Source organism: Malaya genurostris, chromosome 1 (genome assembly GCF_030247185.1).
Source record: "Malaya genurostris strain Urasoe2022 chromosome 1, Malgen_1.1, whole genome shotgun sequence".
NCBI lineage: Eukaryota > Metazoa > Arthropoda > Insecta > Diptera > Culicidae > Malaya > Malaya genurostris.
In genome coordinates, this window is record NC_080570.1 from 132,960,759 (window position 1) to 132,983,194 (window position 22,436).

Below are 22,436 nucleotides of genomic sequence, written 5' to 3' on the forward strand. Positions count from 1 at the left end.
ATAAATGGATTAGTCTCTTTGTCTTCTTTTCATCATGGTTTTGCCTTTCTCATATAGAAAGGTTATGCCTAGGACAGGACCAGACAACTGGCTTCTTTTTCCAGAACGATATTTATCTTCTTATTCCGATTGTTCCCTGTGATAAATAATACATTCCTCGCTAACACTGTTGCCAGTAGAGATAATTATTCATTCTGAAAAGTTTCTCCCCTCATAACGTGCGTTTATTTATGATTGGAAAACTTTTAGAAATATGTTATATCAGTCAAAAATATAGCTCTGAATTCATTTTGATCAGATGCTTGTTTTAATGAAAACGTTCAGTTGGAACAGTTTAATGAAAATTTTCTAAAACACATTTTTCGGTAATTATTTTAGCAGCTCTATTAACTAAAGTATCCAAAATACTCAATTTGAGAAAAATACTAACAAATAGAAGTGTCCAAAGATTTGTGTGTAAATAATGCCACTCAATTTTCTCAGAGATGACTGAACCGATTTTCACAAACTTAGATTCATATGTAAGGTCTTAAGGTCACATACAAAGTTTCTGAGTTTCATTAGGATCCGACTTCCAGTTCCGGAATTACAGGATGATATGGACCAAAAACAAACAAAAAATAGTCACACACGTTTCTCAGAGATTGCTGAACCGATTTTCACAAAATTAAATTCAAACGACAGATCTTGTGACCTAAAGAATACTCTAAATCAAAATCATCGTTAAGAATATCCGATTCTAAAAAAAACTTGATTTTTGTGCAAAAAATGTTTGATGAATAATGGATTCATTGTTTTTAAATTTATATCGAATTAAAAATATCTGTAAAAAGATATACAATAAAAAAACATTGAGATAATGGAAACAAATCATCTGATTTAAAAATAAATCATCTTGAATTTTGTTGATTTAAAACAAAAGAAAATTGCCACCACCGATAAAAAAATACGTATGTTGCTGCTTATGTATTTAATCTGAGCAACACTAAATGTTGCTCGATGGATTTGACATTTCCATCATAAAGTTTGACATTTTTAACCATCACCATCTTCAGAACATTCTGTCATTTGAGCGCTATATGTTTTGTTTACAGTGAGTTGAAAATTTTACTTCAGCAAAAAATGTAATTGAATCATGAACATTTTCGTACAAAGATTCATTACGATTTTCGTCGTGGGGTTATCAAGACAAGAGTGCTTCTATCAACTTACTTCGACTTTTGGCAGTGTAGCACCATCCTATGCGACTGTAAAAAAAACTGGACTAACGAATTCAATCGTGGTCGTAGTTCGCTTGCCGATGAATTCAGAAAAGGTCGTCCAGTTGTTTTGCCAGAAAACATCAATGCTGTGAAAAACCTGATAATGGAAGATCACCATGTATCGGTAGGTTTTTCAGAAGGCCGTAAGAGCAAGTGACAGTCTCTCTTTGTTTACTTTCTCTTTCGATTATTGTGATGTGATTATAAAGATTTTCTTGGATTTCGCAGTTTTGTTTGAAAGTCGAAGGTTTCGGGTATCTTTGTATGCAAAGAGTTGAGTGATAAACGTGGCAACCTCTTGGTAACTGATAGAAGAAAAAGTAAACGAAGAGAAACTGTCACTTGCTCTTACGGCCTTCCGAGAAATCAACCGAGATGTGACGTCCCGTGTGGAAATGTTATTTTGCATGAACATTTAGTCGTGAGAAAAATTTGAGTTGACTGTATGGGTGTTCCAAGAAGAACCTAATCCAACAAAAGTCGTTTGCGCTCGAAGCATTTTAAAGAAAATAGTGATTTGTTTTTTTTTCCGGTATGCACGGACATATCGCTACCGTTGCTTCAGAGAATCGTAAGACAGTCACTTCTGATTGGTATACCACCATTTGTTTGCCAGAAATTTTTCGTGAAATAAGGAAAACAAACGCAAGACGCAAAATCATTCTCCATCACGATAATGCAAGTTCTCACACATCGGCTCAAACAACTAAACACTTCTCAACCGAGAAGGTTGTGTATAGAAGCGTACAGTTTAATAACGCTGGTTAGTTTACACGCGTTAAATACGACAACGGTTGAACTACAGGTAGAGACCTGTTGGCAGCAGCCGTTAAAACGTAAAATCGTGCTGCATAAGAGAGCCCTAGTGCTGGGCCAAGCTGGTGAAGGAAACAACAAAGGGCGTTTCCCACGCTTTACCCCGGCCACAATACACAGCCACAAGTGCTGAGCAGGAGAGTGCAAAGGCACATTGAAGAAGAAGAGTGCAAAGGCACACAGAAGCAGGAGAGTGCAAAGGCACACCGGTGCGAAGGCACTTCGGTGCAGAAGCATATCGGTGCGGAGCACAAGGAAGAAGGAAACAAGACAACTCGGTCTTTCCACTGCCATACAACACGCAGGTATACACCGGTGACCTGCGCTGGTTACAGCTGGCGAAGACAAAAGTAAATCGGAAATCGAGTGGTGCTGGAAGTCAGGTAGCAGTAGCATCACATCCAACAATCAGCATCCAACAAGAACATCTAGAGCAACGAGGATCTACACGGCAGTGCAACGGAGATAGACAACAATTTCAAGGTAGAAGTTTTTTCTTTTCCTTTTGATTGGGTACTGTGTAGTGTTGGTTTCATTTTTTATTTTAAAGTTTGATTAAAAATTTTAATGTGATGGATGAATCCATGGACGTAAATCCTAGCATGAATCCTATACCCCCACGAACGAAAAAATATCAGGAGAGCTCTTCTGGGCCTTGGATAGTCTTTTTTAGACGTATATCAAAGCCATTAAAAATTTACCAAATTTCTAAAGGTTTGACATCACGATACTCTTCAATCAAAGAGATCATAAAAGTAAATAACGATAAAATTCGTGTTGTGGTAAATAATTTGAAACACGCGAATGATATTGTCTCTTCGGAACATTTCAATAAAGAGTATAAAGTTTACATACCCTCCAAAGATGTCGAAATTGACGGTGTTGTTACCGAAGCGAGTCTTTCGGTAGATGATTTACTCAAGCATGGTGTTGGTCGTTTCAAGAACTCTATGCTTGAGGGTGTGAAAATACTGGAGTGCAAACAACTGTACTCAGTAGTTTATGAAGAGGGAAAAAAAGTTTATCGCCCATCAGACTCGTTTCGAGTGACATTTGCCGGATCTGCGTTGCCGTCCCATGTCTATGTCGATAAAATTCGCCTCCCTGTTCGGCTTTTTGTTCCAAATGTAATGAATTGTACGAACTGCAAAAAATTCGGACACACAGCTACTTACTGTAGCAATAAACCAAAATGTATTAAGTGTGAAGGACCTCATAAAGATAATGATTGCAACAAGGAAATTGAAAAATGTATTTATTGTGGGGAAAGTCCTCATGAGGATATTTCAGTATGCACTGCATTTAAAGTGCACAAAGACAAAATTAAGCTTTCTTTAAAAGCACGGTCTAAGCGCACATATGCAGAAATGCTTAAAACGGTCATTGATGTCCCCCCTTTGGAAACCGAAAACGGGTTTTCAAATCTAGAGGAAACAGAGGACTCTGACTCTGACGAAAATAGTGAAGGTAATTCGTTTATCACTACCCAAGGGTCAGTTAAGAGAAAGAAGTCTTCTTCCAAATTACCAAAAAAGACACCTAAAGTTTCATCTTCAAAAAAAGATCCCCGTGTTAAACAAAAAAAGTCAAAACCAAAGACTGTGCCTCCTGGTTTGTCAAATTCACAAACCAATCCAGGATCTAGCACAGAAAAAGGTAATAATCCTGTGGGCTCCATTTCACAGCCACCAACAGGATTACTGAAGTTTTCGGAAATTGTTGAATGGATTTTCTCAGCATTCAATATATCTGAACCCTTAAAGACCCTCATAATGGCATTCCTTCCAATAGCTAGAAATTTTTTGAAGCAGTTATAAGCTCAATGGCCAATTGTCTCAGGTTTTGTATCTTTTGATGGATAATTTATCACCCGCCGCAAATGATACAATCACTGTCCTGCAGTGGAATTGTCGAAGCATCATGCCAAAACTTGATTCATTTGAAATTTTATTGCATAGTCAAAAATGTGATGTATTTGCTTTATGCGAAACATGGCTTACTTCAAACATAGCTTTAAATTTCAATGATTTTAACATTATACGTCTCGATAGAGACTCTCCGTATGGTGGAGTGCTTTTGGGAATTAAGAAATGCTGTTCCTTTTATAGATTAAACATCCCTTCAACTTCTAGTATAGAAGTTGTTGCTTGCCAAATAAACATTAAAGGCAAAGATATTTGCATATCAGGAATCAGAACAAATTGGCTCAAATGGCACGTTCCCCTTGATATTTGGAGATTTGTGCCTTGCCATCAATTTGTTTTTAGCATCATTTTCCTGATATATAAGAGGGAAGGATTGAAAGGAAATGGTAAGGGTTGGACTAGGAGGATGGGAAAAATTGACGACACAAAAACACATAAAAGCAGAAGTAAATTCTGCACCCCTAAGGGATGCTGAACAATCTGCTGAGGATCACATTTAGTGGAAGCAGAAGGAAATTCTGAACCTCTACGAGGTCCCGAACAGTCTGCTGTTAATAAAACCTCCAACCCCCGAGAGGATTTAGAGATCTTACAAAAGCGACACCATTCTGCACTCCCGGAAGAATGCAGAACGACTCGCAGTATGTACGAGAAGAAGTAAATTCGGTACCCCTCAGAGGATGCCAAACAATCTGCCAAACCCTATTTAAGGTGAATACAGAAGGGATTCATTCACTCCAGGAAGAACGATGAACCCTTCTGACTATAGCTCCTTACCACATTGGGTGAGAAACGAGAGAATATCCTTCAATTTTAGCTCCGCATACACAGACTCAACCATGTATGGAGAACCAAAAACCCGGATACGTAGCTGCGTCAATGCGGGACAGTTACATATCAGATGATATGAAGTACCATAATCGCATTCACACAAATCACACGAATAATACTCAGCACGTTGAATAGTAGCCATGTGATAATTGAGTTTGCAATGTCCAGTCAGAGCTCTGACCAGAATACTTCAATGATACTTGGAGAAATGCAGTAGACACTTTGACATTTTCAGATTTAAATCTGGTAGAAATGCTTTTGTCTGAGCGCAAGTTTGCAAGCTGCGCCAGTAGCTGGCATGTTTGGATGCAGCCCAAGAACGTATCTTGTGCTTTATCCAACTAGTTGAAAGTGGTAAAGCTGGTTCAGGACCAACGAAATCATTCGTTGCACCAGCTCTAGCCAACTCATCAGCCCATTCATTTCCAGTAATACCAGAATGGCCGGGTACCCATAAGAAGTAAACAGCATTTGAAATGCTGAGGTCTTTAATTTGAGTTCGACATGCGATCACTTGATTCGACCGTGAGTCATTCGAACTGAGTGCTTTTAAGGCTGCCTGACTGTCGGAACAAAAATAAATACGTTTACCACAGATCCTCTGCTGAAGTGCCGATTGTACTCCACACAGAATTGCGTAGATTTCTGCTTGGAACACAGTACAGCATCTACCAAGTGAATGAGACTGCTCCAGCCTATTTCACGACAGTAGATACCAGCACCAGCACGACCATTCAACAGAGAACCGTCCGTAAAACAAACTATGTGTTCATCAAGTTGTCGTTCCAGACAACCAGACAATCATTCCTAACGAAGAGGATAGCTCACATTGAATGTTTTAAAAGGAAAACTGCTTGTGAGAGTTAGGTCACTAGGAGCGAGTAAATACTCATCCCACGGAAACATTTGAGACCACAAGCGAGTGTGACTGGTAGCATATTCTAATGGGTTACTGTTCCAAAGTCCTGTAACCCTAAGACGGTATGCACAAGATAATTCTTCTTGTTTTAGGAACACATGTAGTGGTTTAATACACAGTAGCGCCTCTAGAGCAGCATTAGGAGTTGTCGTGAATGCTCCTGTCATCGCCATTAGGACCATCCTTTGGAGATGATTTAGCTTTGACTGAACTGTCGCGACTTCTCCTTTCTGCCACCATACAAGACAACCATATGCTAAAATTGGTCTAACAATAGTTGTGTAGATCCAATGAATATATCTGGGTTTGAGTCCCCATGATTTTCCAAAAGCTCGTCTGCATTGGCCGAAAGCCATGCAAGCTCTTTTAATCCTGAAATCAATGTGAGCAGACCAATTCAGTTTTGAGTCAAGAATAACCCCGACGTATTTAACTTGATCGACCACAGTGACCCCTGAACCAAAGAACTGCAACGGACGAGCTCCTGTAATTATCCTACGATGAGTGAAAAGCACCATTGATGTTTTGCCCGGATTTACAGATAATCCAAACCTGACAACACCATTGTTCAACAGATCGCAGGGCTTGCTGCATTAAATCAAAGAGAGTGTTAATGCTTATACCGGTCATCAATATATGATAATCGTCGGCAAAACCATAAGTCGGAAATCCAAGGTTATAAAGTTTCCTTAACAAACCATCAGCGACTAGGTTCCATAAAAGTGAGTGCTTTTGGGAATTAAGAAATGCTGTTCCTTTTATAGATTAAACATCCCTTCAACTTCTAGTATAGAAGTTGTTGCTTGCCAAATAAACATTAAAGGCAAAGATATTTGCATAGCTTCGGTTTATATTCCTCCAAAAGCACAAGTTGGACAGCGACAGCTTAATGAAATGGTTGAAGCCCTTCCTGCTCCACGATTGATTCTGGGGGATTTAAATTCGCACGGGTTGATGTGGGGTTCCGTTTACAATGATAGCAGATCATCTTTAATACAAAACATTTGTGACAATTTTAGCATGACGGTATTAAATATGGGTAGCATGACACGGATCCCAAGACCTCCTGCACGCCCAAATGCATTAGATCTATCTCTTTGCTCAACATCAATTCGACTAGATTGCACCTGGAAAATATTGCCTGATTTACACGGTAGCGATCATTTACCAATCATCATCTCAATTAGCTGTAACAAATGTATTGCTAATTCAGCTAGTATTCCATATGATTTGACAAAAAATATCGACTGGATTAAATACCAAAGTAGAATCTCTAGTATTTTGAATTCAATGGAAGAGCTCCCTCCACTTGAAGAATATGACTTCCTCATTTGTTCGATTCTGGAGGCAGCAGAACAATCCCAAACTAAACGCTTTCCTGGGCCAACGACTAACAGAAGGCCTCCCAACCCCTGGTGGGACAAAGAGTGCTCAGAGGCTAAACTCGCAAAACAAAATGCTTGCAAGACGTTTCTAAAACGGGGAGGAGGAACTCCTCAGAATTTTGAAAAACTTTTGGTTTTAGAAACCAAGTACAAGAGCATACTTCGACCCAAAAAATGTAGCTATTGGAGACATTTTGTCGAAGGTTTGTCAAGAGAAACCTCAATGAGCACTCTTTGGAATACGGCCAGACGAATGAGGAATCGTAACGTGGGCAATGAGAGTGAGGAATACTCGAACCGATGGATATTTGACTTTGCTAGGAAAGTTTGCCCAGATTCTGTTCCTACGCAAAGCATTATACGGGAATCTCCTCCAAATAATGGTTTTATTAATAACCCATTTTCAATGATGGAATTTTCTATAGCACTCTTGTCTTGTAACAATAACGCCCCTGGGTGGGACAGAATTAAATTCAACTTGGTGAAGAATCTGCCCGACCTCGCAAAAAGACGTTTGTTGGAATTGTTCAACAAGTTTCTTGAGCAAAATATTGTTCCGCCTGACTGGAGACAAGTGAAAGTTATCGCCATTCAAAAGCCGGGGAAACCAGCTTCCAATCACAACTCATATAGACCCATTGCGATGTTGTCCTGCATCAGAAAATTGTTCGAAAAAATTATTCTACGACTTCTCGACACTTGGGTCGAGACGAACGGTTTGTTGTCAGAGTTTGGTTTCCGTAGAAATAAAAGGCCTTGCATTACTTTCGTCTGACATCCAAATTGCCTTCGCTCAAAAACAACAAATGGCATCTGTATTTTTAGACATTAAAGGAGCATTTGATTCAGTTTCCATTGATGTTCTTTCAGACAAGCTCCACCAACATGGACTTCCAGCGGTTATAAATAATTATTTGCACAACCTTTTGTCAGAGAAGTGCATGTATTTTTCACATGGCGATTTGGCAACATTCAGAATTAGCTACATGGGTCTCCCGCAAGGCTCATGCCTCCGTCCGCTCCTCTATAATTTTTACGTGAATGACATTGACAGCTGTCTAGTAACCCCATGTACACTAAGACAATTGGCAGATGATGGCGTGGTTTCAGTTACTGGGCCCAAAGCTATTGATCTGCATAAACCATTGCAAGATACCTTAGATAACTTGTCCGTTTGGGCTGTTCATCTTGGTATCGAATTCTCTGCGGAGAAAACAGAGTTAGTCGTCTTTTCAAGAAAGCATGATCCCGCGCAGCTTCAGCTCCATATGATGGGAAGAATGATCCAACAGGTTTTAACTTTTAAATACCTCGGGGTGTGGTTCGATTCCAAATGCACGTGGGGAGGACACATTAGGTATCTGATAACGAAATGCCAACAAAGAGTAAATTTTCTTCGAACAATAACAGGATCTTGGTGGGGTTCTCATCCGCAAGATCTAATAAAATTGTATCAAACAACGATACTTTCAGTGATGGAATATGGATGCGTTTGTTTTCGTTCCGCTGCAAACTCTCATATTATCAAACTTGAGCGAATTCAGTACCGTTGTTTGCGAATTGCCTTAGGCTGTATGCATTCGACACATACAATGAGTCTTGAAGTTCTGGCGGGAGTTCTTCCATTAAAAGATCGATTTTGGGAGCTTTCATTACGCCTGCTAATAAGATGTGAGGTGCTGAATCCCATGGTAATTAATAATTTCGAACGACTAGTCGAGCTTCGATCTCAAACAAAATTTATGACAGTATATTTTAACCATATGTCACAGGAAATCAACCCTTCAAGATATATTCCTATCCGTGTCAGCATCCTAAGTGCCCCTGACTCAACTTTATTTTTCGATACATCCATGCAGCGTGAAGTGCGTGGAATCCCGGATCATCTACGCTCGACGGAAATCCCAAAAATATTATCAAGTAAGTTCAGGCATATTGACTCTGAGAAAATGTTTTATACGGACGGATCGCGAATTGAAGAAGCGACAGGGTTTGGTATGTTCAACAATAATGTTTCGGCCTCATTCAAGCTTCAAGAACCTGCATCTGTTTATATAGCAGAGTTAGCAGCAGTTCATTATAGCTTGAATGTAATCGTCACATTATCTCCAACCCATTATTTCCTCTTCACAGATAGTCTGAGTGCAATTGAAGCCATTCGCTCAAACATGACTGGCAAGACTGAACCGTTTTTCCTGGGCAAAATAAAACAGTGCCTGAACGACATATTGAACAATAATTATCTAATCACTATAGTCTGGGTCCCGGCTCATTGCTCCATTCCTGGCAATGAAAGAGCCGATATTTTAGCCAAACGTGGTGCTATTGAGGGTGAAATTTATGAGCGACCGATTGCTTTCAACGAATTCTATAGCTCGTCTCGCCAAAGAACACTTGCCAGCTGGCAAGCATCTTGGGATAGAGATGATCTGGGTCGGTGGATGCACTCAATTATTCCGAAAATATCGACAAAGGCATGGTTCAGGGGACTGGATGTGAGTAGGGATTTCATTCGTGTGATGTCCAGACTCATGTCTAATCAATACACGTTAGATGCACATCTCCTTCGAATTGGGCTCTCCGAGACTAATCATTGTGCTTGCGGAGAAGCTTATCGGGATATTGATCATGTCGTTTGGACATGCGTGGAGTATCGTGATGTCAGATCTCAACTTATAAATTCTTTGCGTACCCAAGGTAAACTATCCAATATCCCAGTTCGAGACATTCTTGCTTGTCGTGACCTTTCATACATGAAACTTATTTATCATTTCATAAAGAAAATTGGAGTTTCAATTTAATAAAGGCCCCTTTTAAGACTTAGTTCTGATCCCAGCTGCATCCATGAGTTCAACCAATAGCTAAATTAGAATAAAAATTATGTAATGATACAAACAAACTCGAAACAGTTTATGAAATTATCAACAAAATGTCTGAAAATAACAGCTTATTTTATAATTTATAGAAGTTAATCGTTTGGTTCAAATAATATTTCCGAGTAGATTTCATAATTAATGACGAGTTACCTAAGATGATATTTAAGCTATAAGAGAATATGTTTTAATAAATTCAAAACGTTGTGACTATGTTAGAATTAAATTAGGATAAGAATATTATGTAAAAGTGATGCTACGGCGAAGAAAAACTTATGTAAACTGCCTTAAGAAATAAACGTATTTATGAAAAAAAAAACTAAACACTTCTATTATTCTACTCAAAGCACTTAACGACTTCTATTTGTTCCCTCTCTCAGATGGTAAATTTTCAAAAGACGCCCCATAGTAAAGTAGGACGTGTTCACGTCAAAACATTTGCTGAATCAAACCAGATTTGTTATTGTAATTATAGTAGCCAAAACACGCCTCGAACTTACCCAGAATTTATTGATTTTCAAAATATTTTTCTCAGTTTGTATTACTCAGTTTCAACCGTTATTTGCAAGTTCCCAAAAAGAAGTAATTGCAGCAGACTAGGTTTATAGATGAGGAAAACCAGGATGGAATATAAGGAGTGTATCGATAAGTAGTTAGCAACATTCAAATAGTTATTACTCTGAAATGGCTTAATTTTTTGCAGCGAGTTTTGCGGTGACATGTTTGTTTACATGTCAATAATAACTGCGGAATCGATTGTTTTCGGTACGGTTTATCGTTTCAATGATGAGTCGAATTGATCCGGCAACGCGAAAGAAAATTCTGCACACTTGGTGCTCAGAAAGTGGTGTCACGTACAACGAAATTGCAAAACGGGTGAAAGTGCACCACACCAGTGTCAAAAATGTTATCGAGAAGTTCGGTAAGACCCTTTCCATGAAGGATTAGCCCCGATCCGGTAGGAAAACGGGTCCCAGCCAGCCCGGCCGGGACTTAAAAGTGGTTGAGTACATCAGGAAAAACCCATCGGCGTCGACGCGGGATTTGGCCAAGCAGTTCAACACCAGCATCGGGATGATTCAACGGATCAAAGTTCGGAACTCCCAGAAAACGTACAAGAAACAGAAGGTGCCGAAAAAGTCCCTGGTACAGCAAGTTCAGGCCAAAACAAGAGCGCGAAAACTGTATAACCGGATTCTACAGAATAAAGACGGATGCATCCTGATCGACGACGAAACCTACGCCAAGGAAGACTCTCGAGCGCTGCCCGGACCGCAATATTATACGAAATCGGTCTACCAGGACCTGGACGACGCTGAAACCACGGTGGCGATGGAAAAGTTTGGGCAGAAGGTGTTGGTCTGGCAAGCAATTTGTACCTGTGGTTTGCGGTCGTCGATTTACTTCACGAAGGGCACAATTAACGCCAAGGTGTACGAGGAAGAATGTTTGAAGAAGAGAATGCTGCCACTGTACAGAAATCATAAGGCTCCTCCTATCTTCTGGCAGGATTTGGCTTCCGCCCACTACGCCAACTCCGTTCTACAGTGGTTGTCAATTACAATTCTTGGAAAAGGACATCAACCCACCGAACTGCCCGGATCTTCGGCCAATTGAAAGGTATTGGGCAATTGTCAAGCGGCACTTTCGGAAGGAAGGTACAGTGTCCCAAAACATGCAGGAGTTAAAAAAAAATGGACAGCTGCCACCAGGAAAGTCACAAAAGTAACTGTGCAGAATTTATTGAAGAATGCCAAGTACAAAGTGCGAGCGTTTCACAGAAACTAGGATTTTCTTCAATATAATCAGTGAAATGCATTAAAATGTAATTTTTCTACAATTTATTGAAAATTGTTGTCAAAATATGTTTTTTTTTCGCTTTTTTGTTCAATAATCAATTTTGCTAACTACTTTTCGATACATTCCTTGTTATTGATCTGTTCCATGTTGCTCTAATTATGTGTAAAAACCTTTGGTTATAACTGAAAAAAAATATTCCAGCTCTCATGAGTTTTTGAAAGTACTATAGATATTTCTTGTCCGGGCTTGGCGAGTGGATATCTACTATTTATTTATTTATTTATTTATTTATTTTGGAGCAGGGTTATTTTTAGTTGTAGAATTTTTAAAATCCATGCTGACGGCTTTCAGTTTGTGGATATTCTTCAAAATCGCTAAATAATTTGTATATTCAAAACTGGTTTGACAAGTAAGTTATTGAAATTAATGTCATCGTAATTCTTCACCTAAATTTAGAAATCCTAGATTGTTGTGCTGTGAATTTTGTGTCCCGTCTTATATTTGCACCGTTACAATTCCACAAAGCGAAGCATTGAAAGTTTTGCAAAATTCTCACAATCAATCTTGTACTCGCGTTTATCGATATCCGGAATTGTGGAAAATGCATGTCAGTTTTATTCGCATTCAAGTCATCCAGTTATGCCGCTAACATTGCCCAGCCCGAAAAAAGTACCGAAACACAAATTAAACCGAGTTCCGACAAAATTTTTCAACCCAAATCCGAACGGTTACTGGTTCCGTTGACAATGAAAAAAAAAATCGGCACCCGTACCTGACCAAACCCCACAAACATATCTTCTTCTGTACCCAAACCCGATCAATACCCTTTGAGTTTAGGTTCGGGTTGGATTTCGGGCACAAATACTCGAAACCCGACCATCTCTAATGCAAGTGTAGCATCGCATGACATGGTCTACTTCAAGTCAACGACACTTGCTATCACTAACACATGAACGATTTGATCAGAGAAAGAAAAGAGGAAAACCAAAAACAGTATAAAGTAAGTCAAAAAAATATGATTTTCCTTCACGACAAAGTATCATGAGGATTTTGCGACTTCGTTGGGAATTGCTTGAAATGCTTGATCATGCAGCTTACTCACCAGAACTGGTCCCATCCGACTACCATCTCTTTGCCTCGTTACCCGATCATCAAGCCCTAACAAGTTTATAACAGGAAGCTTTTTACGTAGCAAGTTCTGATATACCTTATGATCAAAAAAGAACCAAAATTTTGGTCTTGTTGGTAGTTAAAATATAACATTTTTTGTAACCAATATTAAAATGAGAAATAATTTAGATACGATGTGTTGATCAGGTAGATCACATATTATCTGAGCAGCATTTAGCGACCTCCCATTTAGTTTTTTTGAGTTTTATTTTGAGTGACAAAAGTGGACTCGATGTGATATAATCAAACAAACAACCGACACTGGCTCAATCAGTCTCAAAACTTCCAAGAGTATGAACATTTTAAAGCTGACCAAACCATGAAGTGCCAATTCGTCGAAATAAAATGATCGAATTTCTATCATAAAGTGAAATTTAATTGTTTCTAATATCTTACATAGACACGCTCAGTTCACCGAGGAAACCATGTACCATGTGTTTCCACTATCGACTACCCGGACCGCTTCTTCCGTAGTGCAGCAGCTCCCGATCGTGGAGGAAGCGTTGCTCCAGCGTCCGGAAGCTGCCCAGAGTATTAGCTTTCGTTCCGAGGCACATTTTGTACTGGGCCTCCTTAAGGTTTTTATCACAATTGATGGGATGAAAAATGTGCACCAGGGACGGATCCGGTGCACGAAACACGGCCAGCTCCTGTTGGAGCTGCTGACCCTGATGTGGATCCTTAAACGGATCGACTTTACCGTCGGCTACGTCCAGTAACCGCAGGCTACCCTTCAGATTGGCAGCGATTATGTTTTCCAGAAATTTAACATCCTCCAATCCCCAACCGTTGATGTCGGTGTTGAAACCACCGAGATCTGGCCTAAGGATATCGGATTTGTAGATGCCGGCTAAGCCGTACCCGAACTGCCGGAAATAACCATCCGTGTTGGTCACGGGATATGGTATTGAGAAGTTGCGACTACCAGAGCTTTGATTTGAATGCTCCGTCGTGATCGGTCGGGTTTCTTCAATCGCCAACGTTCTACCGAGTACTTCCGGATGCGGGTCGTACTCGCTGAACACGATTGGTAGATAAATCTGTCTGTTACGTATCACGTTGGCCCGTATCCGTTCCAGTGTTTGTAGGGTGTAAACCATGTCGACATCGATGAAAAATAGAATGTCATCAAGCTTGCAGAACGGACTTTTGATGGCACGATCTAGGGCAACTCCACGGGAGAAATTTCCGTACAGCTGCAAGTAATTGATCCTATTCAGGGGGTATCGTACGCGTAGTTGGTCCAGTAGACCCGCTATCATTGACGATTCCGATTGGTCGACGTACATCGAAACGAGAAGATCCGTTCGACGGTCCTGCTTGAGGGCAACCTCTTCGAAGTTGCGCAAGAAACGTATGAACGTTTCCGATCGACCAGCGAGCGGAATGATGAATACAATTCGATCCTTGGGCGGAGCAGCCTCCATCATCTGCGGACTACTAATGGCAAAGGTATCGGATAGTTTCTCCCAGCCACTGTTCAGAATCGACCGCATTCGATCTGAAATGGAAGGTTGTTATTAAGTAAACCCGAAGTCGTATTTCAGCTAGTTGAATTACTTACCTAAACTCGTTGAATTATTCCACGGTTTTGTGACATCCCCCGCTAACCGGTTATCTAACGTAACCGCGTACGCCGGTGCAACTCCTCCGGTGATCTCTCGGATTCGAATATCGGTGAAGGAGCGCTGAATGTATAGATGCCTCCGTACGGGGACGGTCATCTTCTTGCCTCGGTATTTTTTGTACACTAAAAGCAGGTCCAATATCAGATCCTGACCGTACAAACTGTTGACTCGCATATAGCCGTAGAGTAGCTCACGGAACTCGATCACTCGACCTCGTTGTCGTGAGAAGTTGTTGATATGTTCCATAATCTGTGCAAAAAAAAACAAAGCATTTATTAGCCTGTGTTTGGTTTGCCATCGACTTGAATGAATTGATCCGTCGATGGTTTGCATATTTGCCACTTACCTCTCGGACAACATCGTTCAAGCCCTCCTTGAGCGATGATTCAATCTTCCGCTTTGGATTCGGATGCATTCCCGAGTAGAGGCTCTTGGCAATGAAGTCCCACTCGATGACCTCGGGCAAATGTGACGGCCGGTGCCGGTTCAGATCTGGCATCAATCCTTGAAGTAAAATAGTCAATGTTGCTAGCGAGGAAATGCTGGAACGCACAAAAGTTTCACAAACCTAAAACGTTGTGATCGCCCAGATAGTCTGCGCTGGTTTCATCCGATGGGAAAATCGGAACACCTGGTGCGAGGTTTTTGTTGATTTTTGGAATCTGTAGCAAAGTGGTCATTTGGGCAATGTCCCGGTGCAGCAGGAGCGACTGTTGGCGCAGTTCCTGCGCCTTCTGTCCTAGGGTATACGCGTGCAGGCGGTACATGAAGGCAGGTTTCTTGACCGGATGCAGCGTGATGGCACTGTGGACTTCTTTGTTTTTGAGGTTACCGGAAAACGCACGGCTCCCGCTGGAGTTGTGATGAAGAATGGATTGCATCTGTGGAAGGTGAATGAAACGTTTTATTTCTTTTCGTGACATCAACATCAACAAACTTACTTCGTAGTTCCAGGTGCACGGAATACCTGCAAACTTTTGAACACAACGTCCAACTTCGACGTCTTCGTGGGTACTGTAGAGGTTCTTCAGGCATGTAGGAATATGGGGAGCCACTGTGGACGATAAGTGTGCTATTCAAGTTCGAATTCAAGTCCTGTTAAAACTCACCCCTCCGTAACGTCTCGCGGCTCATTATAACTCCGGGTCCGCCCATGCAAAAGTTTTCGTCAAACTCCAGCGAAAGCAGACCAAACTCTTCACTGTTTCCACGGCCAGCTTGACCGATGAACTGGGGCTTGGAGCTGTCGATTGATCGTAGAAACTGCTCCAGTTTGTCCGTCCGAATGAACACATCGTCGTCCGCCCGAGCGAACCACTCAAACTTATCGATATAATGTTCGTACATATAGTGAAGCATCATGAAGCTTTTCTTCTGCGGTGGGTAGCGATCGTCAACACCTTTCAGTGCCACCAGGGGTAGATCTGTCCAAAGGGAAGATGTCATGTCAAAACGGAAAAAAAACAAATCTCAAACCATCGCAAAACTCACAACTCGCAAATGATTCTTCCGAACTGAAGAAAGCAATTCTTCCCGGGATGTTCTTGCCCCAGGTTTCGTACACGGCCTTGGCGCGGCTTGGCAGGAAATCTTTTGCCGTCATCACACCCACGAACACGAGATTGTGCTGCGAATTTTCCGGTGTCTCCGACGGATGCAGACCGATTATTTCGAGAGCGGCTGTGGGCGGGAGAAAAGAACAAACCACACGGCTGTCATAAAGTGAATCTCGCTACAATTTCGTTCGTAGGAAATGCTTTAATCAACATCCAAATGAAAGTAAAAACTATTCATTCGTTTTTGCTTTGCTTGTACTATCCGCGGTTTGGCGTTAATTTTACTTTCCGCGGAACTTTTACTCGCACATGCGTGTTATAAAAATTACGCTTGGTACTAGGCATTAGCCGGCATCAGGTTTTGCGTATATACAAACAGTTAATTCCAGTTCGATAATCTGACCGTACGAAGTGGGAACGTAGTTTGCTTCTCTGAACAAAACGTTTTGTCTGGATTTAAATTACAGAGAATCAATCGTTTTTGTTTTGACTGGGGGAAATTTAATAATGCACGTATCTGATACTGCCTTGAGCTAAGTTTAAACATGATTGCAAGACAATTATCGTAAACTGGAGTGATTCCGAGAGATATTACAGAGAGAGAGAGAGAGAGAGAGATAAAACTACCAGCGTTAGAGCGAAATGCATAACAGAATTGAAAGCCGAAATAACCATGTTGGAACTATGATCATAACAACCCATGATCATAATACAACTAGAACGTTACACTGAACATAATTTGCACGCTAGTATCATGTGCAAAGCATTTGGACTGTTAGTACGTGTAGAACACGTGAATATCATAAAAATAAACAATTAACTCATAAAACGAGTGTAAAAACTGTTGATATTCAGTGGAAAGTATGCTACATTTATCTGAATTGCACTTCAAAGCTATAAGATATATCGTTACCTCTAGATTCTATATGAATTTCATGTGAATGTCACATTGTTTTCCATATAGATTGCAATTGAAACGCGGTTGACCGAATCAACTGTTTTGCACCTACATTTGTGCTGTACTCATTTCCACTAGAAAATGAAGCGTTTAATAGATGTAGGTCGATTCAATAGCAAAAAAACATCTCATTCAAAATGAAAAACACATTTAAGCTAAGTGAAAAATAATCTAGTCTTACATCTTGGCGAATTTACACATAAAATCGTAAAACAAATCGCTTTGTATTGAAATGAAAACCCATATTATATTGAAGTGCTATTTACATATGAATCGATCATTCAAATTTTTATCAGTGTAGTTTTGTTTCTGAATTCAAATGGTTAAAATTTGGTAGAACTACTCGATTATTATTTGTTTTACACTGTCATTTTTTTTTCAAACCAGGGATGGAAATAAGCAAGTTTTTTGATTCACAGTAAATAACAATAGTCAGTATTATCTTTTCATATCACATATTTATTATAGAAATTACAATAAATTTTGAAACGAATGATTTTCGATAATATAAATTTTGGTTTTACTTGTAATTTGAAAATATATTCATCGTTATTAGTATCACAACAACATTTCAACAAAGTTAGGATCGTCTTAATGCTACTCTGTGTTCGTTCAAGTTCAAATAGCTGAATGTGAATGTCAAAACTGACTACCGCTCAATTTTCTCGGATATGGATTATCCGATATCAATAATTTTAGGCTCGTTAGGTGAGCTTATTTCGTCGGTCGCATTCTCAAATTCTATGATTCGTTATGTATTTGAAATTTATTCGGTAATACCGTCGTGGTGGATTAATATCATAAAGATAGTGTTAACATGCATGCTGCAATGAATAATAATTATGATGATAAGAAAAATCCAATCACAAAGCGTGCCATGCGACTGAATAATATCTATTTAGCTTGAATATCCTACATAGAAGTAACAGGAGTGCAGGATTTAGCTACGCCAATTCAAACGCTGCGCCAAATGCTGCGCTCCTGTTCCTACTATAAATCAAATTCATGTCAAATAGCGTTTTATTGAGTTCAATCTAAAAAGTGCATGAACATTATCATCAGCATCAACCAACTGGAAGTAAAACAAAGTCTTTTGCCGCTAAAATCACTATTTGATGTTTTACATGATCAATGTGATTACGATTCCAACTGATTATTTTCATAAAACCTTTATTATTTATTATTATTCATTTTATTACGAATTAAACAACAGGTGGCGAAATCAAACACGGTTTGTATCAAACGAGAACATATGTTGAAATTACGTAATCATGCCGTAATGAAACCGGTATTTTTCCCAACTCTGGTGATAAGGACTGTTAAAGGAACATTCCTGAAAGTTACAAACTGACAATTTTGCTCAATTTGAGCACCCTCATGCGTATAAATTGACAAAAATCATTGATGTACATGATCCTTTAATATTCCTTATCACCCATCACTAAACTTCCCAAAGCTACAAAATTACAAATTTTCCACGATTTTAAAAGTCTCATTGACACGCGTTATGTTAATTTTCACACTCCTCAAGATTTTAGACGTTAATCAATCGGCACTCATGTCTGATCTTCCTCATATGTGATTTTTTTCCACAATGCTCGAAGCTGATCGAATCGTCCAGTGATTTGATCTTACAGGAATCAGTGTTAATAGTAGCTTAAAATCACTACCGATTTTGTGTGATGGAAGGTCAATATTGATATTGATATTATCTCAACAAGATCAGATCATTAGTGATCTTTATTGGAAAAGATCACAAGCGATCATCTTCGCTAGTGATTACCCAGATTCAAGAGTGTCTTCGAAATTAAAAGTTTCACTGCCTGTAAAATTCAAGACTTCAACTGCAGGATCTTCAGGATTAAATGCAAAATTTTGACAAAATGATGCCTAAACTATTCGTAAATTCTCAGCAAAACGTTCTATCAAATGAGCAAAAAAATCAATCTAGCCATATTTTTTAAAAGTATTCCTGATTGTGTTTATATATTGGACATAGAAGGTAATTTGAAATGAATGTGTGAGACCAGTTTTGAAGATTTATAACCTTTTTGTGGTAATTTATAGGCCAGTTAATTTATTTTCTGTGGAGTTTTTCTAATCCGAAGAAAGTTAATAACCATAACGTTAAAAGCCTCATATTTCTGGAATTGCAGATTCGGAAGTTGAATCTTAATGAAATTCTGTTCATAATAACTTTCTTTTGAATCCGAAAAATAGTGAAAATCGATCGATACCAGTTCCATTTTGGAGTTAAAGACAACTGTGTTGATTTTTGCATGGAAACTTTCTACGTGTTTCCCTCGCCTACGGGATTCATTCTACATATTAAATATTATATATTTTATCTAACAGATTCAAAGTCGTTTGCTGTATTAATAAAACATTTGCGCTTGCAACCCACTATTCAACCTTCAAAATTTTTGAATACTGGATATTGATGACGAACCTTTCATTTTAATCTAATTGTATAGAAACCAGACGTTTTCATCTTGACGAATTAAATTCGATAATATAACATTTTTCGGAATCAATATTCATAAAAATGTAAAAAATTACTCCAATTATCGATGTTATCAGGCTTCAAAAGTAGTTTAATATAAATAAAATTACTAACGTGATTACTATATTTAATTCTAGACGATATTTGAATTTTTTTTTTGTATGACCATGCAAACAATTTTAAATAAATTTAAAGTGGTGTTGAGTAAGATGGCACTAGGATTTTCAAGAAGTAGATAAAAAACCCTTCTTAATCCACCTAGTGGTGTGATAATGCCTTTCTTTTCTTTCATAACAGTCTCATGAAAATATGTTTCATACTTTTATTAAATAATTTTGGATACTAATTTTGACACCAATTGATTCAGATTGATTCGAGTAGTTCACAAAAGCATGCTTCAGAGTTTATGTCACACAGTCAGCATCATTTTTCCAAACTAGTGCTTGACATTTGTGTTGCCTATTTGTAATCAGTGATGCTAATCTAAAACCAGCAATTCTAATACCTTTCTATAGAGAAAGGCAAAACCCTTCTCAGTCCACTTAGTGGAATTTTCATATATCTTGAAAAATCACCATAGGGGGAAGTACATGAAATTTTCGAAATCGAAAAAAAATTTTTGATGCCAAAAGGCTTAGAATTGCATGAAACGTCGAGATTTAGTGTCATCTCGAAAAAAAATTTTTTTGAAAAAATCGACTTTTTGGGACTTAGAAAAAGTATGAAAATTTTTCCAAGTCCCAGAAAGTTGATTTTTTCAAAAAATTTTTTTTTGGAGATGACACTAAATTTCGATGTTTTATGCAGTTTTAAGAGTTTTGGCATCAAAACAAATTTTCGATTTTGGAAATTTCATGTACTCCCCCCTATGGTGCTTTTTCAAGATCGAAAATTGCCAAACCTTTACCACCGGGCAGCACTCCTTAAGCATGTCCGATTTAGGTCAAATTTTGCATGAAGGCTTTTTTCGAGGTGCTTAAACTTTTGAGCACTAGAACTTTACGAAAATAGAGTTGATCCCAAAATTTTGGCACCCTTATATATATAAGAGCGGTAAAAATCAACGTGTTTTGTCGGTTACGTCACTTATACAATCATATCTTCGGAACCAAAACTCACAGCCATTTGATCTTCGAACTTGATGAATGGTCCAACAGTAGCTTTCAAACGAGCCCGAGTTTGTTAAAATCGGTTCAGCCATCTCTGAGAAATTTGAGCGCGTTCAAATATCTTCGAAAAGTGCACATACATACACACACACACACACACACATACACACACACACACAGACATTTTCCGATCTCGTCGAGCTGAGTCGAATGGTATATAACACTATGGGTCTCCGAGGCTCCGTTCGAAAGTCGGTTTTTCCAGCAATTCTAATACCTTTCTATAGAGAAAGGCAAAAACTACAAGGATCAGCCCCATGGGGTTGTTCGAGCCATTGATGTGGAACAAGGCAACCAAAATTTCTAATGATCTACAATAAAAAAAGCTCAATCAATCCGAACCAACACCAACACATCATTTGAAGACAAACACGAGAAAAGGTTTTAAGTGCAAATGACAGTTTCTCTTTGTTTACTTTCTCTTTCGAGTATTACGGTCCAATCAGCAATCTTCCCATCTAACACTTCACATAGGATTATAGCAAAAACCATCAACTTTCGATATGCACTGTGGAATTTGTTGGAAATTACTGGAATTTGCCGTAATAATTGGAAGAGAAAGTAAACCAAGAGAAACTGTCACTTGCACTTGGGACCTTTTCTAATGTTCATCGAGATTCGTCTGGATTTGCATTTGTTTTATGACCGACGAAATTGCACCATTATCCCAAATGTATGCAATTATATCTTTGTACATACTTGCGATTTCGATAATTAAGCTTCTCTTCGCCAAGCTTGTGTTCAAGTTTTTTATGCAAGCAGTTTTTTTAGCGTTAAGTTTCTCAACCATTCTGTGATTTTGGTTGAAGCGATAAACTATTTCTCATTATCAATCGAGTTCATCTAATATAAATTAGAAATTAATCTTAAGCACTCAAAATTTATCCAGAGGTAGTTGTCAATTTCTCATGGGGAAACGACTTAACATGGAGTTCCGAGCTTGCATGACACAAGATCAGAGCATACCAATTAAGGGCTGAGGCCAGTGTGTGTTTCACGCTTCAAATCTGATTTTCTCAGAAACGGTGACGAATATCAAAAAACCCAACTGACAATCTCTTAGAAATTTAGTTTAGATTATTCTGTGAAAATTTCAGAATGATTCATTAACTTTAGTGGTCGGGAAAGTCTTTTTTCTGAAGGAAGAATTGCATAGCTGAAAACGGCAACATTCAACTTGTTCATTGAATATCTCGCCTTCAAAAGCATGGATCAAAAATCTATCCTGACAATGTCTAGATAATTTAGTTCAGATGCGATTAGTGCATAAAAACATATATGTTGTCGCGATAAAAATTAAGTGAATGTTATTTTTGTAATGGTAAGTCCATTTCTATGGCGGCACAATTTTTTTCTGCTCTTGTATTCTGGTAACGAAACGAAACATGAAAGAGAAATAAAATCGGCTCAGCAAGGCTGCCAAACAAGCGGTGATGTATTCAAACTTGTAACCGAAAATATCAAAACTTTCTTGGCCACCCGGCCACATCGAGAGTCATTTTACACATTTGCGAGAGAGCATGGAGAAAAATGTAATACGCACAACGAGCAACACGGTTTCACGCTAACGACTGTCCTCAGCCCTTAAAGCTTCAAATCGTTTTATGACACGTTTCTGTCTTGCACTTTAGCAACAACCTA

General features: G+C 38.9%; 1 protein-coding gene across 6 annotated transcripts in view; it reads right to left on the bottom strand.

The window, feature by feature from the left end:
- Window positions 1-13,335: 13,335 nt before the first annotated feature.
- Window positions 13,336-22,436, bottom strand: part of LOC131425812 (chondroitin sulfate synthase 1) — a 67,534-nt gene continuing 58,433 nt past the window's right edge. For 4 of the 6 annotated variants that reach the window (XM_058588012.1, XM_058588011.1, XM_058588013.1 and 1 more), the window contains exons 3-8: window positions 16,101-16,289; window positions 15,719-16,033; window positions 15,178-15,663; window positions 14,956-15,113; window positions 14,546-14,858; window positions 13,336-14,482 (exon numbers count right to left, since the gene is read on the bottom strand). In XM_058588012.1, the coding sequence (XP_058443995.1) occupies window positions 13,425-14,482; window positions 14,546-14,858; window positions 14,956-15,113; window positions 15,178-15,663; window positions 15,719-16,033; window positions 16,101-16,289 (2,519 nt within the window). In that variant the 3' untranslated portion in view covers window positions 13,336-13,424. The remainder of the gene's footprint in view (window positions 14,483-14,545; window positions 14,859-14,955; window positions 15,114-15,177; window positions 15,664-15,718; window positions 16,034-16,100; window positions 16,290-22,436) is intronic. The other 2 variants (XM_058588016.1, XM_058588015.1) reach the window with 2 other exon arrangements.